General features: G+C 36.0%; 1 protein-coding gene across 1 annotated transcript; it reads right to left on the bottom strand.

Annotated features, from left to right (window-relative positions):
- Positions 1–10,187: 10,187 nt before the first annotated feature.
- Positions 10,188–11,081, bottom strand: LOC130511153 (uncharacterized). Its single transcript, XM_057008022.1, has one exon. The coding sequence runs from the start codon at positions 11,079–11,081 to the stop codon at positions 10,188–10,190; it is 894 nt and encodes a 297-aa protein (XP_056864002.1).
- Positions 11,082–16,237: the final 5,156 nt, after the last annotated feature.

The raw sequence follows: 16,237 nt of genomic DNA on the forward strand, positions 1-16,237 counted from the left end.
GAAAAACAAAAAAAAAGGTGTTGTAGCAGGTTTTAACACGTCACATGCTGTGAAAATAACAACGCCTCAATGCACTAAGCCAATGTAAATAATCAGTTCTCGCACTGTCAACTGCATTATATATTAGAAAAAATCGGCAAATTTGGGCAAATCGCAAGTTTGAAATTAGGGAGTTGGGCGACCTCAAATTTAAATTAGTGAATTGGGCAAATCGCCTTTCCCAGACTTGTGAATTGTCGGAAGAGGGCGCGCGTGGTTCTTGATATTACGACCGTGCCATTACGCATTTTTGATTTTTTAAATCACAAAAAAGCTACTAAAATAATTAAACAATTAGAAAAACATAAAAATGGGAGAAGATTTTGAAATTTTTATGGATTGGCGATTTTGATCGTCTTGTGATTTGACCAGAATTAACTCTAACCTCTAAACAACTGCAATTGAAAAGCAAACATAAGAATCAGCCTCGACTGTACCCAGATTTGAGACACAATTGAAAACCAAACTTCCGAGACACGAATTGGAGACTGCGACCATATACGACACAAGACGGCCACCTTCGCGAGCAGACTGCAGTAGAGATGGTATCCCCCTCCAGCGTAACGCCGTCGAGGAGGGTGACTCGTAGTCAATCTGCCGGTGATAGAGAACCAAATCCCAAGAAAACTCACCGGGTAAGCAAAACTGCGCCTCGTTATGCAGGTATCTCCTTTCGCTAAGCTTGTCTCTCAAATTCTTAGGGAGAAGTTCTTAAAATTAAAGCGTTGGGCATTCGGCTAGATTTGGTTATTGTATTTCAGAGATGAGCACGGAGTCCGAACAAGAGGAACCTGCATCCACCAAACAAGACGAAGTTGCATCAACCGAACAAGATCCAGCTGCATCCAACGCGCCTGAATTTATTGGGACCACGCAGGATTTCCCGGAAAGACTGTTCGCACGTAATTGCTATCCTGGCAAACCTCGACTGAACATCTATTCAAAGGCGAATATCATTGAATCGTTAGTGAAGTTGCTTAGAGGCTCCCCTGAATTGAAAATATTGCTAGATAGTCAGTTTGGAGCTCTGTTCCACTTACCTGTATCGCGCTGCGAAACTTGTACATTCTCTCCTCAGCCGTCAACTGGTTACGTACCGGTTATATGAGCTCTGGTTCTTGTTTGCAGACAAGCCACTGCGTTTTTCTCTGCATGAGTTCGGAGACATCACGGGTCTTAAATGCGAGCCTGAAAGGGAAAAAATTGTAAACGTTTCAGAATCCAGCGATGCCACACCTGGCCGTATGTGGAAAGAGTTGTTTGGAACTGACGATGAAGACGTGACTGTGGCAGATGTTCTTCGGATGCTTGAACAGCCGAGTCTTCCTGAGTGGAAGCGGTTGCCACTAGCTCTCATTGCGCTTGTAGATGGTCTCCTGGTTTGTGGTCACAAACTACTTCGTTTGACGCCTGCTTACGTCGAGATGCTGGAAGACACATAATCATTTCTTCAATATCCATGGGGGAGAGAGGCATTCGTCAGCACTCTGTCTAGATTAACACCACCTCAACCTTCTGATCCTTCTAAAATGGATAAATCCCTTTCTGTCATGCGCCTTCGTTTGAAACAGCAGTCAACAACGTGTTATGGGTTCCCTCTGGCGCTGCAACTTTTTGCTTTTAAAGTTATCCCCTCATTGCTTGAGAAAATTCATGAACCTAATAAAACGACTACTTTCTTTGAAGAACCTGAAGGATGCGACTCAACAAATCCACTTCTGAATTTTGAAGACATACTTCTCGTGGAAACCCAAACTGAGGTACAATTATGTTGTCTATCGTATTTGCATAACAGGAGTGATGACGCTCAAACTTTGTGTACTTATGAATGTTTATGTTCTTTGTTTGAGGTTATTGTTATGTATTCAATCCCAGATGAAGGTGGGGATCCAGAGTGGAAGAAACAAGTAATCGATCCCCAAATAGATAACTTAGTTCATAAGATGCGGGAAGGGCACGAGTTCAAAGCAACAGACTTTAGAGGAGGTGATTCATCCCTTACACCTCTGAAGCCAGCAGAAAAGTGTGAAGGTGTTGGTGTCCAAAAAAAGTGTCCCAAACCGTCTAGGCGGTTTGGGAAAGCCTCTGATGAACCTGGATGTTCGACTCAGGCGTCTCAGCGTCCTATTCGACCTCGTCGTGGTATTCATAAACAGGCTGAACCGGGAAACTTATCAGATAAGGAGCAAGAGCTGAAAGAGTGGATTCGAGTTGAACTGGAAACCCAGTTGGGTAAATTGCGGAACGAGATTTTTGATTGGTTGCATCCTGTTAGGGGAGGCTCGTTAACGGTTCCGCAAAACACAGCAGACAACAGAGACAACAGTAATGCTGACCCCTACGGGATAGAAGTTCCAAAGAAGCGACGTTCGTACAGTGGTGATGGCAATGTTGAAGCTGAAATATGTGGGTCTTATAGTAAGAAACACAAGAAGAACAACGGCGATGGGTTAAGCGAGAATGAGACGATGAGAATACATGATAATCATAGTGGTGGTCGTACGCCAAATGATCGCTTCTGGGAAAAGGTAATCAATCTGCTCGTACAACTTCTAATGATAAACAATGTAAGGAACCCGGTCAAACTTTGTTGCTTTTAAAATCAACGTGTAGGTAGATTCAATGGCGGGCGAATGCCCCTCTTTCTCGAAGTCGGCAAACATTCCAGAAGTCAATGTGTCAACGCCGATTGGACCAGAAACTGTATCAAAGCCAGCAAAACCGACTTCGATTACTGTTTTGTTTGGTCAGGTATTCAGGTTACTAGTTCAGGTATTCAGGTTATTTTATGAGGTGTACAGGTATACAAATTTATTGGTCACGTATTCAGTTTAGTTAAGGTATTCAAGTTAATTTATGAGGTGTTCAGCTTCAGTAATCAGGTATTCAAATCTGTTTGGTCAGGTATTCAGGTCAGGTATACAGATTTGCTTAGGTGTTCAGCTTAGGTGTTCAGTTTATTTTGGCAGGTGTACATATTAGGTTGATTAGGTGTTCAGGTTCAGGTGTTCAGGTGTTCAGTCTAGTTTGTCAGGTGTACACCCAAGTTGTTAGGTGTACATATTTACATTTAAACTATATCAGATTCTAAATATTTGAATGAGCTATATCTGAATGTTGTCAGGGCGAGGGGGAAGATGAGTCTCCAATTTTAGAGCTAAATTTGTTAGCAGAAGAGGTGGAAAAGGGGACACGGTGTGATAATGTCTATAAAGATCCACAGGAGAACACTTGTAGAATTCTGTCCATTTGGCCTCATCCTAAATCTTACGTCCTTCCGCCGGAGGTGCGATTGTAATGTTCTTTATAGCATATGTCCTTCCATGCGTTTGAACTCGTTTAAATCATGACATTGCAGGATGTTACCGAGGAACAAACTGGTAAAGCGTCACCGACAAATTCTGAAGATTACAAGACACTACCAGAGGATGATCCGATTACTGAATCTCGCACACCAGACGTTGGGATGACGAAGCGGAGTCGATATCTTACTAGGTCATCCAAAAAAACAGAGCTAGAAGGGAAATGTATTCGAATTAGCTCAAAAAAAGATGACCTCCAGACGAAGCGTATTCCGAGACGTTCTATAAAGATTGGAGGAGTGTACACCCCAGACAAGAGATTGAAGACCCTTTTCCAAAGCTGCAAGAAACCCAAATATACTCCCTTAGCAGAGTTGGAGAAAGCGAAAATTCAAGAGTTTCAAAATATTCTCCGCGAAAAACCGGAACAGTAAGTTGTTTGGATTTCTAAATTTCTTGGACGGACTGCAAATGTTTAATAATGAGTTTTTATTTGTTTTCAAATCGCAGAGAACTCGAAATTGTTATTGGGATCCATGTCTCAAATCAGTTCTTCCTGTCGTTGGCGAGGCCAACAAATTGGGTCACTACCGAGGTAATACATTTGAACTTAATCCCTTTTATTCAAGTTACAATACGAATTTCCACCGAATTAATGTTCTAATGGTTTGTAAATATTGTGTCAGCATATTTCTGTGCTAATTAGTATGCTAGTAAGGCGACATGGAAGCAATTATCTGATTGGGAGGTGCAGATTTGTAGACTACTTCAGTATTGCGGGCATCATATCAAAGTTCACAGAGTTCGAGAAGGCCTCAGATAAATTGGGATTCAAGAGGGGAGGGCTAGTGAGTCTCTATTTCACCAGAAAACGCCGCGTCGGAATGACAAGATGGTGTTGTTGGTTAATGTGGACAGGGTGTACGCCCCAATGATGTGGGGAAAAGATCATTGGGTTGGTCTTGTGATCAACTTGACATCCAGACAAGTTGAGATTTTGGACTGCAACATTCCCCATAATCCGTCCGATAATGAGGTGAACAAGCACATGGCTTATCTCCTACGCGCATTGCCTCATGTCGTAGCTGTGTTTTCGCCTCCTACCGATAGTAGTCATCCTGAAGAATACCAAGCATTTTCATGGGTGCGTCCAGACAATATTTACTTCAACGAAAGATCTGGAGACTGTGGACCATGGGCGGTTAAATTTCTGGAAATGCATGCAGCGGGATACTCCTATGAGGATATGGGGCAGATCGATGACAATAAGGTGGACAAATTCCGTCAGAAATACGCGTTGGACACGTATGAAGAATTTATTGGAAACGCAAAAGTTCAAAACGATGGTTAAACATTGTTTTTCTTCTATCTTTTGTTCAAACCTGTTTCTTATGTAACTTGTGCCAGACCTGTTACACTTGTTTCTTAGCTTGCAACTTGAAAATTTCAGACTTGAAAATGCACTTGTTTCTCTGATAATTATTATTTTTTGCATGAGTTTAGGGTTTAGGGTTTAGAGTTTAGGGTTTACGGGTTTAGGGTTTAGGATTTACGCAAGATATATTGGTGTATAATATCAATGCAAGATTTCACCATAGTGTGTTAGTTATTTGTTTTCAATGAAAACAATTTTAGAAGTAGTTGGTGTTTTTACTGTTTCATTTAATAAGTATTAGTGTAAAATTTCAAAATTGGTTCCAATAACTATTTTTCTGAGTGTGTTTGGTACAAATGTGGGAGAGACAATAACTTTCCTATTAACTCATAAGCCTCCTTCGTTGATTTTTTTATATATATATTGGTATACGCGGTCTTAGACCTATTCAATGCTTCTGATAAACATATCCAACAAAAACTCAATAGTATGGCATCTCTAAACATCCTCAATCTTCCAAACGAAATTCTGATAAAAATAATCGAGATGGTTGGAGAGGATTCATTTTACTATCTTGGTGGTTTTTTGCGGGCTGGAAAACGCGGTTATGCACTTTTCCACGAACCCTCCGTCTTAAGGATGTGTGATGTTCAGCCAATGGTGACCTTTGCAACATGTCAAATCTGCACTGGTGGTCAGTTTCGGGAGTTTTTCATCAAGTGCGTAAGAGCTGGCAACACAAACGCCATCTACTATGAAAGGCTTTATGCAGCTCTGATCATAGAAGTTGAGGAGAGTATTAGAATATTGCAACCAAATGTCCCAAATCATGGTTTATCAACCTTAGCAGTCGACATTTTCAACGTATGTATTGGCAATGATAAGGAAGCCAGTAAACTGTTTCAGCTGTTCGCAGCTAATCACTATGAGCTTCGCTCGGATGCGATAGTTGAAATGGGAACTGATCTAGAGTGGCGTTTGATATCATTTGGAGCGCCATACATGAACATATATGGTGCAACTTTCAAATTTCCGGATGATAAGGTAATCAAATCACCAAGGTGCCTTTATGGCCATGATTACACAGTCGATTTTGAAGGTGATTGTAAAAACTGCAGGTTATTTTGGATATGCTGCAACATTTCTCACATTCTGTAGGAGTTTATTATGGTTTCCTTAATGTTATCAATTTCTATGATTCAATGTTATCAATTTCTATGATTCAATGTTATCTATTTTTATCTTTTACTAGTTGAACCGTATTATGTTAGACCGGATTATGTTTAACCGGATTATGTTTAACCGGATTATTTATTTCTATGTCAATGTGGTTTGTTTTCTATCTCAATGTGGTTTGTTATCTATTTCTATGTCAATGTGGTTTGTTTAATTTATTTTACTAGTATTCGTATACAGTAAGTATTCGTATACGTCAAGTATTTGTATACCACAAGTATTCGTATACCGTTAGTATTCGTATACCGTAATTATTCGTAAACCGTAAGTATTCGTATACCTCAAGTATTTGTATACTGATGGTATTCGTATACTGACGGTATTCGTATAACTTAAGTATTCGTATACCTTAAGAGTTCGTATACCGTAGTATTCGTATATAGTTTGTATACCTTAAGTATTCGTATATAGTTCGTATAACTTCGCATTCGTATACTGACGGTATTCATATATCTTCACATTCGTATACTAACGGTATTCGTATATCTTCGAATTCCGGAAGTAATTAGGTTTTCATAATTAGTACACTAATGTTGTTCAGTTTAAAATTAGGAGTTAACCGGAAACAATTTTAAATAAACCGTAAGCAATAATATTTAACATTAATAATAATTAAAAAGTCTTATAATATTACATAAATTAAAGAAAAAAAGAAAAATAACAGAAATAAAAAAAGAAAACATGCATAATATTAGATTGATAAAAGCGGTGGTTCCTAGCTGGAGGCGGAGGAGGAGCTGGAGCCACAGCCGGAGGTCGTGGAGTCAGAGCCGTCTGGGTAGTTGTCCATACGGAACTGCCCTGAACCGAGTGTAGAGTCGCTCGGTTCCGAAGCTTCCTCATCGACGTCCTCATCCTCATCGACGTCGTCTTCGCGGGCAGGTCCTTCACCCTCATCCGCCGCGAACTCCTCGCGGTCATAGCCATAACCCTCATCCTCAGGGTCATGGTTCGCCTCCTTGCGAGCACGTTTGCTCGCGCGGTGAGCGTCGCTCCTGCGGTGGCGTTTGGAAGGAGGTGTTTCCTCTTCCTTCAAGGCCTCCTCCACTTCCTCTGCCTCATCGAAGAGGGCATCCAGTGTGGGGAACACCTCCGTTTCGAGACCATCTCTGATCTCCTCCTTTAAGCCATCCTTGGCGATCTGTATCAACTGCTCCTCGGTCAGTTGACGGATGATAAGGAGTGTAAAGAAGAACCGACGGTATTTTTTAACAGACAAATTTCCTTGGGTTGTATCTTGAACCAATTCTGGAAACGGGAAAGTAAAAGGAATTAAAAGTTGTTTACAGAGAAATGAAGAAGAAAGATATTAAATGTAACAGAGGTGAAGAGTAGTATATATATTACCAAAATAATTAATTATTGGGTAACAGACGCGGGTTCCATTGCAACTCTTCGGTTGAAACAAGGTTACAGGCGAAATAAATTTAATTAATTAAATTTTATTAAATCTCTCGAGAATCTTTATAATCTCACTGATTAGACCATGCGAATTAAAGTAGGAAACTTTCCTGTCGTAGGCAGAGTTTATTTAAATTTATTTTCGTATTAAATCCATAAGTGTACGCGTGCTCGTACACCAACGAAGAGAGAGAGATAAGAATACCTTAAGTTCATACATTAATTAGTATAAATATAGATAAAGATGATGTCTTCTCCGTGTCACAAGGTAGTAATTTCAAACTACAACATTATGAAGCTTACGTAACCGAGGGGGTATAATGATGACTTTCGTACATTTCAAAAGAGGGATGAGTAAATACATTACATTTACACCAATATAGTTGTTTGGGCATTTAATACATTTTAGTAGTGTAATTCATATTGCTGTTTTAGAAAATTCAATTTATGTTTGGGAATGTATTAATTCAAGGGTTTCTTAATTCAAAGATAAACAGTTCAAATTTGATAGGGCCATTATTGGAAATGGATAGGCCCATTATGAGTTAAACAGCCCAAATTTGATAGATAAGTACGAGTTAAACAGCCCAAATTTGATAGATAAGTACATCAAAGATACCACATCAAAATAACATAATAGAAGGCTACTTCGGATTACATAGTAGAAGAGTACTTCAAAGAAATCCATAAAATTACATAACAGAAGGCTACTTAAGATTAAAGCACATGACAATTTCGAGATCCGAGAAATGCTAAGATCAGCGACCCACCATAATTAATTGCTTAAGCTCTTTGATCTCCTCACGCATTTGCTCAAGTTCAAATTGCAGCTCACGACGGAGCGACACCTCCTGAGCATACTGACTTCTCAAGCAATCCAGCTCTTCCTCGAAGGCGGTAAGGCAGTTATGTCGGATGTGCAAACCATCGTTCTACAAGGGAATATATAAATTAGATTACGGGGCTTAAAAGAAAGCATCGTTGTAGAAGGGAACTCCAAAATTACCTTCAAATCTTTGCATACGTAGTAGTTTCTTCCTCTCTCATCAGTTTCCACTGTGATAGCTCCACCGCAGAAACACTTCGTTGGAATTTTGAACGTGGCATCCACAGAATTGAAAAGATAGTCTTACTCCCTTTTATTATGCTTCATATATTCATAGTAAGGATCCGTCATTTTTTGTGGTACGGGTGAGTGTTGTGAAGAGAGATTGTTGAGTGTTGTGAAGATAGATTGTTGAGTGTTGTCAATTGTACTTAAATAGAGTGAGATAGTAACGGCTATATTTTATTTCAAAAGCATTTCTAACGGTAAGTTGTTCCAACGGCTATATTTATTGAACAACGGCCATATTGAGTTTTAAATTAGAAACGTGTTTATTGGTGCATAGAATTTTATTACAAATCCGTAACAAAATAAACATTGCAAATAACCACATCAAGAGTTCATTACACATTACACATCAAACATAACTCATCCGATTTATTACATTATAAAATAAAGATCTACTTGAATATGATCACCAAACCAAGTAAAACTAATATAATAAATATTCCACCAACAAAGTATTCAAAGCCATTGGTAAACCTTGATCTCTGTTCAGCTAACTCACACACTATCTTCTCTAGCCTAACCAGCTTCTGCTCAGTCTCATTCTGGCTCTCCTTAAACTGGTTAAGTTGTGGGTCATAGTCATTCAAGAAGGTTAGATAATCTATCTTTTCAGCCAATTGAAGTGTGTGAGTATCCCTAGCTCTCATCTCCTCCATTACTGCCTCATCCCACCATTTATGAACATGACAGTCTCCATCATTAACGTTATCACACGTATAGTATCTTCTACCTGGATCATTTACAGTGCGAGATGCTGCTAGCTTAGACCGACCACCACAGTAGCATGTATGCGGGAATCCAAATTCAACATCGGGTTGCGGAGGGTACTGAACCATCGCAGCATAATTGTAATCTAGCTCAGCCTGGTCCCGACGAATAAGATCTTCAACCTCACGATCATCTGTATCGCTGGAGTAATTCCCACCAAAGTCCTCTAATTCCGAAGGTTGTGTATAGCTATAATGTCCCATGTTCAGTGTAAAAATGAGAGAAAAGAGAGAATAAAAAAAAGTGAAATATAGGCGAGTGGATGGAGAACAAGCAGTCATACTTAAATAGACTTAGATTGTAATGGCTATATTATTATTGAACCACATTACAACGGCTACAACGGCTACATTGTATTTAAATGTCTTTCTAACGGCTAGATTCGCTTCACAGAAATCGTACACCTCAACGTATAAACAATTAACATCAGATTATGTAAGGTATACGATGTAGTGACGTTGTACACTTCAAGCTACAACGGCTATATTGTATTTAAATGTCTTTTTAACGGCTAGATTGGCTACACAGAACTCGTACACCTCAACGTATAAACAATTAACATCAAATCATGTTAGGTATACGATGTAGAAGAGTTGTACACCTCAAGTTATAAACATGAACACCATATTAAGGATTGACAATAAAACCATACATATCGAATAAATTCAAGAAGAAGCACTGCGTAATCAAGATCTCATAAGGAAACACCTAAACACCATAACATTATGGATGTGTTATGAGGAAACACCTTGTATTTCCAAAAAACAAGAACTCCCTTGTCAACAATACATAAAATTTCCTCAAGATATAACCCATCATGGTAGCGGTTCTTTACAAGACTTTTTGTTGTGACCTGAGGTATGACATCGGCTACATGTGTTTTGTTTCTTCTTCTTCGGCCCCTCCTGTAAAAAACATAACATATTAATTCAGAAAATATCCATTACTACACTCAGAGGAGATTAGGACTCACTGGTATTTCTCCAGCACCTCGTGTACGCTTGGTCGGTGGACGTCCTGGTGGTCTCTTCGTCTTTGGTGGTAACATGATTAGTTCACTAACCTCCGGAGGTATGAAAATATCTTTCGGATCTGGAACCGGGAGTGTAACACCCTTTGTTGTTTCATTCCATGTCTTTTTTAGATAGGCGTCCGCAACAAACTCTGAGTGCTGCAAGTCCCGAAACATAGCCGCAGCAATGGCATGTCGACATGGTATTCCAACTTTCTGGAATTCAAGACATGTGCAAGACCTGGTTTCCAAATTAACAGAACTCCCGAAGCCGTTTGTTTTTAGAGTTACCTCAAATTCAAAAGCAGACAGAGGCATCACAGCGTACGCTCTTGCGTCTTCTAGATTGTTCTCCATCCACTCGTGAACAGCCGGGGGGATCTCACCACTAATTTTCGATATCTTTCGCTGTCTACTCACAAACCAACGACTAACCATGCATCTGATGAACTCAAATAGCGCCATTATCGGGGAATCGCGCGCATGAACTAGTGCTTTGTTGAGAGACTCAGCTATATTCGAGCTCATTAGATTGTACCGCTCACCCTCAAAGTGTGACCTTGTCCAATGTCTTGGATCGATCTTCTCAAGATAATCCCAACAACGCTTTGTCGGTAAGTTTGATCTCCTCGTAAAGTCTGTTAAAGTGGGATACCTTGAATACCTCAGCCGCTTTACCAACCATTTGCTTTTGATTCCTTTTCTTGAATTTTGCGTCCACGTTTCTCTGTAGGTGTACGAGGCAGCACCCATGGTGTGAAAGAGGATACCACTGATCTTTAGCAACACATATTTGAGATGCTCTATCAGACACAATAGATAAATCGGAGCCATCTTCTACAATCTGTGTCAACTTCTCAAAAAACCAACTCCAAGACTCATTTGTTTCATTGTCTACAACAGCAAGTGCTATAGGAAATACCTGAAAATTGGCATCTTGCCACTTGCAGTTAGTAAACACCCTTTGTACTTCCCAAACATATGAGTACCATCCACCACAAGAACCTTCCGTATATGCTTCCACCCGTCAATGCAAGTTTTCAGCGCCATGAACGCGTACTTAAACCTTGTCTTTCCCTTATCATTTATTTCAGTTTCGATATCAGTAATGGACCCAGGATTTGCATACTTTATAACATAGAAATATTTCGGCAGGAGCTTGTAAGAGCTCTCTTATGTTCCTTGTGCAGCAACAGTAGCTAACTCTTTTGCTTTCCAACATTTCCAATATGTGGCCCTAAACAAGAACTCTGTCCGGAGCATCTCTGGTAATTCAGATGCGTGCGGTCCAGCTTGGAGCCTTTCATACTTCGATCTCATTAGTGCAGCTATTACTTTCGATGTCGCATGTTTCTTGTACTGCGCTTTAACATCAGATGTGCAGACATGCTTCAGTTGCGCCTTCCTCACTTGATATGTCGAAGATTCCCTCAATTGCTTAGCCATAACATAAAATTTGCAGTTTTTATCAATGCATTTCGCTACGACGTAGTTAAACGCATGTTTGTGGAACTTGAACCTGAACACCTGCTTTAAGGCATAAATGTGCAAACTGATCTTGGATTCTTGCTTGGATCTAAACAGCTTTCCAACGTACATGTCAGCATCTGCTAGAGTGAAGACAAAAATCCTTATTAAGGGTAAGGTCGGTTTAGCATTCTACAGAGTTTTGATGGACTGCTGAATGCAAGGAATGTTGGGCTAAGTCTATCACCTTTTCACTAAGAGGTGAAAGTATTAATCTGGGCAACTAGATTTTGATCCGCCCTTCGAAGGGCGGGTATATTTTTTGTTTTTAATTTTTTTTAGAAATTTAGTTTTATATTTGTGTTTTTTATTCATATTTTTGTATACATTTAAAAAAATTATTAGTAAGAGGTTTTGATAATTGAATTGAATTTATGATTTTACGTAACCATAGACTTTTTTCCAGTATTTTGAAACTCGATTCGGACCCGCGGTTGAACCGGTAAACCCTGTGTTCCAGTTTGAGTTTTCATCAAAATTATTATTTAATAATCCGATAAAACCATGAAAACCCGTTAAAACCTAGAATCCAACTACCAGTTGAATCACTGGTAGAATCAATATATAATTTTTATTATTTTTTAATTTTTAGTTATATTATTAGAATTTATTTTTATTCTAATTAGGAAGTTAGATTTTTAATTTTTATAATAAAAAAAGATGATATAATTTATGGATTATGAATATATTCACAAAACTAATTGTTTTGATTTAGATTAGTGTATTTTGTTATCGATGATCTATTACAATTTTATGATGGTCCACATTATATATATATATATATATATGTATTTTTGTTATTACAATTTAGTTTTATATTATATATATATATATATATATGTTGTAAAATATAATAAAAAATCCACAAGAAATCTTGCATGCCTGATTGGTATGGAAAAATAATTTACATTATTTTATAGTAAATAAATTTAAGAAATATATTTCCATCAGGCTATATATATATATTTTGTTTTAATAGAATATATATATTCCAAAATATTTAAAATTCATTACGATATATTTTTAAGTTTCCGAAAAATGTAGCTATTATTAAATTACGAAAGAAATTTATTAATATACATTTATTTTAGCCTGTTGGAATATTGGTCCATTTTACACACTTTTATTCGACATATAATCATGTATTGTGTATTGTTTCTTTTATTTTTTGAGTGGCATTCTTGTAATTGTTTCCATTTTCCGAGAGAATATTTTTGATTTCTCTGCCACATTTCAATGCCACCGTATTTTTCTAACTGATCAACTTTTACGTTTTGCGTGTTTCAAAACATTGAGCGATAGAGAATCACTTTCAATATGAAATATTTGAATAACATTTCTTTACACATCAGTTTGATTAATTTAACGCTTAGACAAAAAAAAATTAAAACTGCCATAATATATAACGCAGTTGACAGTGCGAGAACTGATTATTTACATTGGCTTAGTGCATTGAGGCGTTGTTATTTTCACAGCATGTGACGTGTTAAAACCTGCTACAACACTTTTTTTTGTTTTCCTAAATAATTTATTTAATGAATGGCACTATTGTAAATATATAGTCGTCTTCCTTATGACAGCTTTAGGTTTCTGCAAAAATATTTCCATGACCGTCATAGAAAAGTTTATCATTATAGACTGCAATATTGCGTTTTTCTTTCAAATCCTTCATCAATTTTGTAGATCTAGTATATAAATTCCATTCCAAATATTCAAAATCCAGAAAAATGGATTATGTTTAGAAAACCAATTTATTAACCAAATTTGGTAAATTCGCAACTGTAACCTCCGCTGAGCAATCGATCACCACGTTCGCGTTTCGGAACCTACATATATGTATGTTTTTGTGATTAAACAATTTTTTGTTTGTATTATACTCACACAAATTGTTAGTCATATGAGTACTCTCTGAAATTATAGTTAGTTGACAGTTCCAGGGAGAGAGAAGTGAATCCCGAATTTAAAATTGAATTAGTGGTTACAATATTTGTATAAAATACATAATTAGCAGTTATTATTAATATTTAGAAGGTGGTTATATTTTAAACTGGATCTAACCCATATCAACTGGTCATGTTTCAAAATTAATAGTATTGATTTTATAAATAAATAAAAAGTTCAAAAATCCGAAATAGAGTAATGAATAGGATTCTATTTATTATTCTATTTGGAGTTGAAAATAAAGTAGGATTAGAAAATATTTTTTTCTAAAATGATGTTTGATTAGAAAATGAAATAAAGTTGGAAATACAAACATATTAGTATTTTGTAAAATGGCATAAACTCTATAAACTTGACTATATTAAAAACCTTAATTACCAATACATATGATATGATTGGATAATCATATTAGAATAACTTCTTACTCTAGTTTTAGGCTTTGAATGAGAAGTGATTTAAAAGTGGTTCTCAAGTCAAGCGGATCGTCCACTAGTGGTGGGTACGGAGCGGATATCCAGAATTTTAAAGATATCCGTGATCCAATTCGCCATATACGAATAATCAATTTTTTGATCCGATCCAATATGTAATCTTACGGATATCTAGTATTACAGATATCCAGAAAAATCAGTATATTTTACCGGATATCTGATTCAATCTGGTAAAAATAATAAAAATATAATAAAAATATTTTTTTGAAAAGTATTAAAAGAACAGGAAAAATTTAATATAAAATAATAATATTTCATTACAAATTATTTAAAAACTACATAGTTTAAAAAAATTAATGACAAAATAATTAATTTAGTGGATAAATAACTAAAAATATATATAGAGATATACATTATATTAAATTTTATATATACATATATATTCATATGTACATTACGGTTTGGATATCCGTTTATTTAAATGAGTATCTATGATTTGTTTCTTATTTGACGGATATTAAATTCTAGTATTGCGTCGATTTTCTACTATTGCTTCTATTTCTAAATTTACAGATATTCAATTTTTTTGATCGAATCAGAATAAATAACGGATTAAATCAAATTTCACGGATATTTTATCCACCCATATCGTCCACCCCCACAATCTTCCATTCATGATAACTGCAAAATTTCTGGCAGTTCAAAAATTATAATAATAATAAAAGAAATGAACAGCTTGTGTTTCTTTTCTGTACATGAGAATTAAGAACTGCTAGTGGAGGGAGAGACGCTTGGCATTTGGAGTGTTCCAAAAAGCAGTTCTTTTCTTTTTACACTGTTTTGTTTTAAATTTAATTATTCATTTACTTCTATATCTGCGTAATGTTAACATGTGTTCACTCATTTACTTATTTCATTTTATTATATTTTTAATAGTTTAAAGATTTCGACTTAAATGTTCACATACATATAATATAATTGGTACATGTATATTTTAGTTCACAGTATGTTTTATTAATAATTTTTATTTGTATAATAATAGTATATTTTGAATTTTTATCAGAAATAATTGTACTTGAATCTATGTTATGTATATTTTTGAGTAATTGTCTACATATATTAATTTATTTATTTTACTAAGCTTAATAATATAAAGATAAATATTAATAAAATATAAAAGTATATATTTTTAAAGAACTTTTAAAAAATACTAGTTTAATTATGAAATAAATAGTGATATAAGTTTATATAAATATTTTAAATTTGTACAGTAATTTCGACCACTTTTATCCATTTTTAACATTCAAACGTATGTTTTAGACAGCTGGACCCACTTGATCTACTTTCGTACCGCTCAATCCGTTTGATTAACTCCAGATCCGTTCGATCTGTTTGATACACTAGATTCGCAATACTCAATCCACTTTTCTCATTCGAAGCCTTAAAATTACTCTGAATTTCACCTATTATTTACCAATCAGGTGAAATACAACATTTTCATTTTTACTCCATCTACTACTCCTTCGTTCTAAAATAGATGATGTTTTGATACTTTATATTAATTTTAGTTTTATTGAAGAAGGATTGATGAATGATGCTGAATGATGCTTTCATAAATCTTTCGATAATTGGTTGAATTAGTTTATATTTATATTTTTTAATGATTCTTTTTTGCTAAAAGTGTATGTCTTAATTCTTGTGCACTGAGCCAAAATATCAAGTATTTTTAAACAGACGGAGTCTTTCTTTAAATAGTAAAACACATACACTCAGTTTTTCTAGAGTAACATTAGGTGTAACTGTAATACACATATAGTGTTAATATTTTCGCTAGAAGTCTATTACTCTAGTTTCAACTCATAAATTCACCATTCAGGTGGAGAAATAATCATTATTTTATTTCTCTATTTTAATCCCTTATACATATTTTCCAAGTGATTTTGACACATATCATTTTTATAATCATATTGACCAAATAAATGTGACATGGCATGTTAAAATAATGATACAGTTTAAGATTAAATGTGACATGAACGATCACATTTAATGATTATTTACATTTTTGGTAAACTTTTTATAATATAGAAGTAA

This window comes from Raphanus sativus, chromosome 4 (genome assembly GCF_000801105.2).
Source record: "Raphanus sativus cultivar WK10039 chromosome 4, ASM80110v3, whole genome shotgun sequence".
Lineage (NCBI taxonomy): Eukaryota > Viridiplantae > Streptophyta > Magnoliopsida > Brassicales > Brassicaceae > Raphanus > Raphanus sativus.

Excerpts from the sequence above, each read along its gene's own strand:
- LOC130511153 (XM_057008022.1), bottom strand. The coding sequence starts at position 11,081 with ATGGCTCCGATTTATCTATTGTGTCTGATAGAGCATCTCAAATATGTG.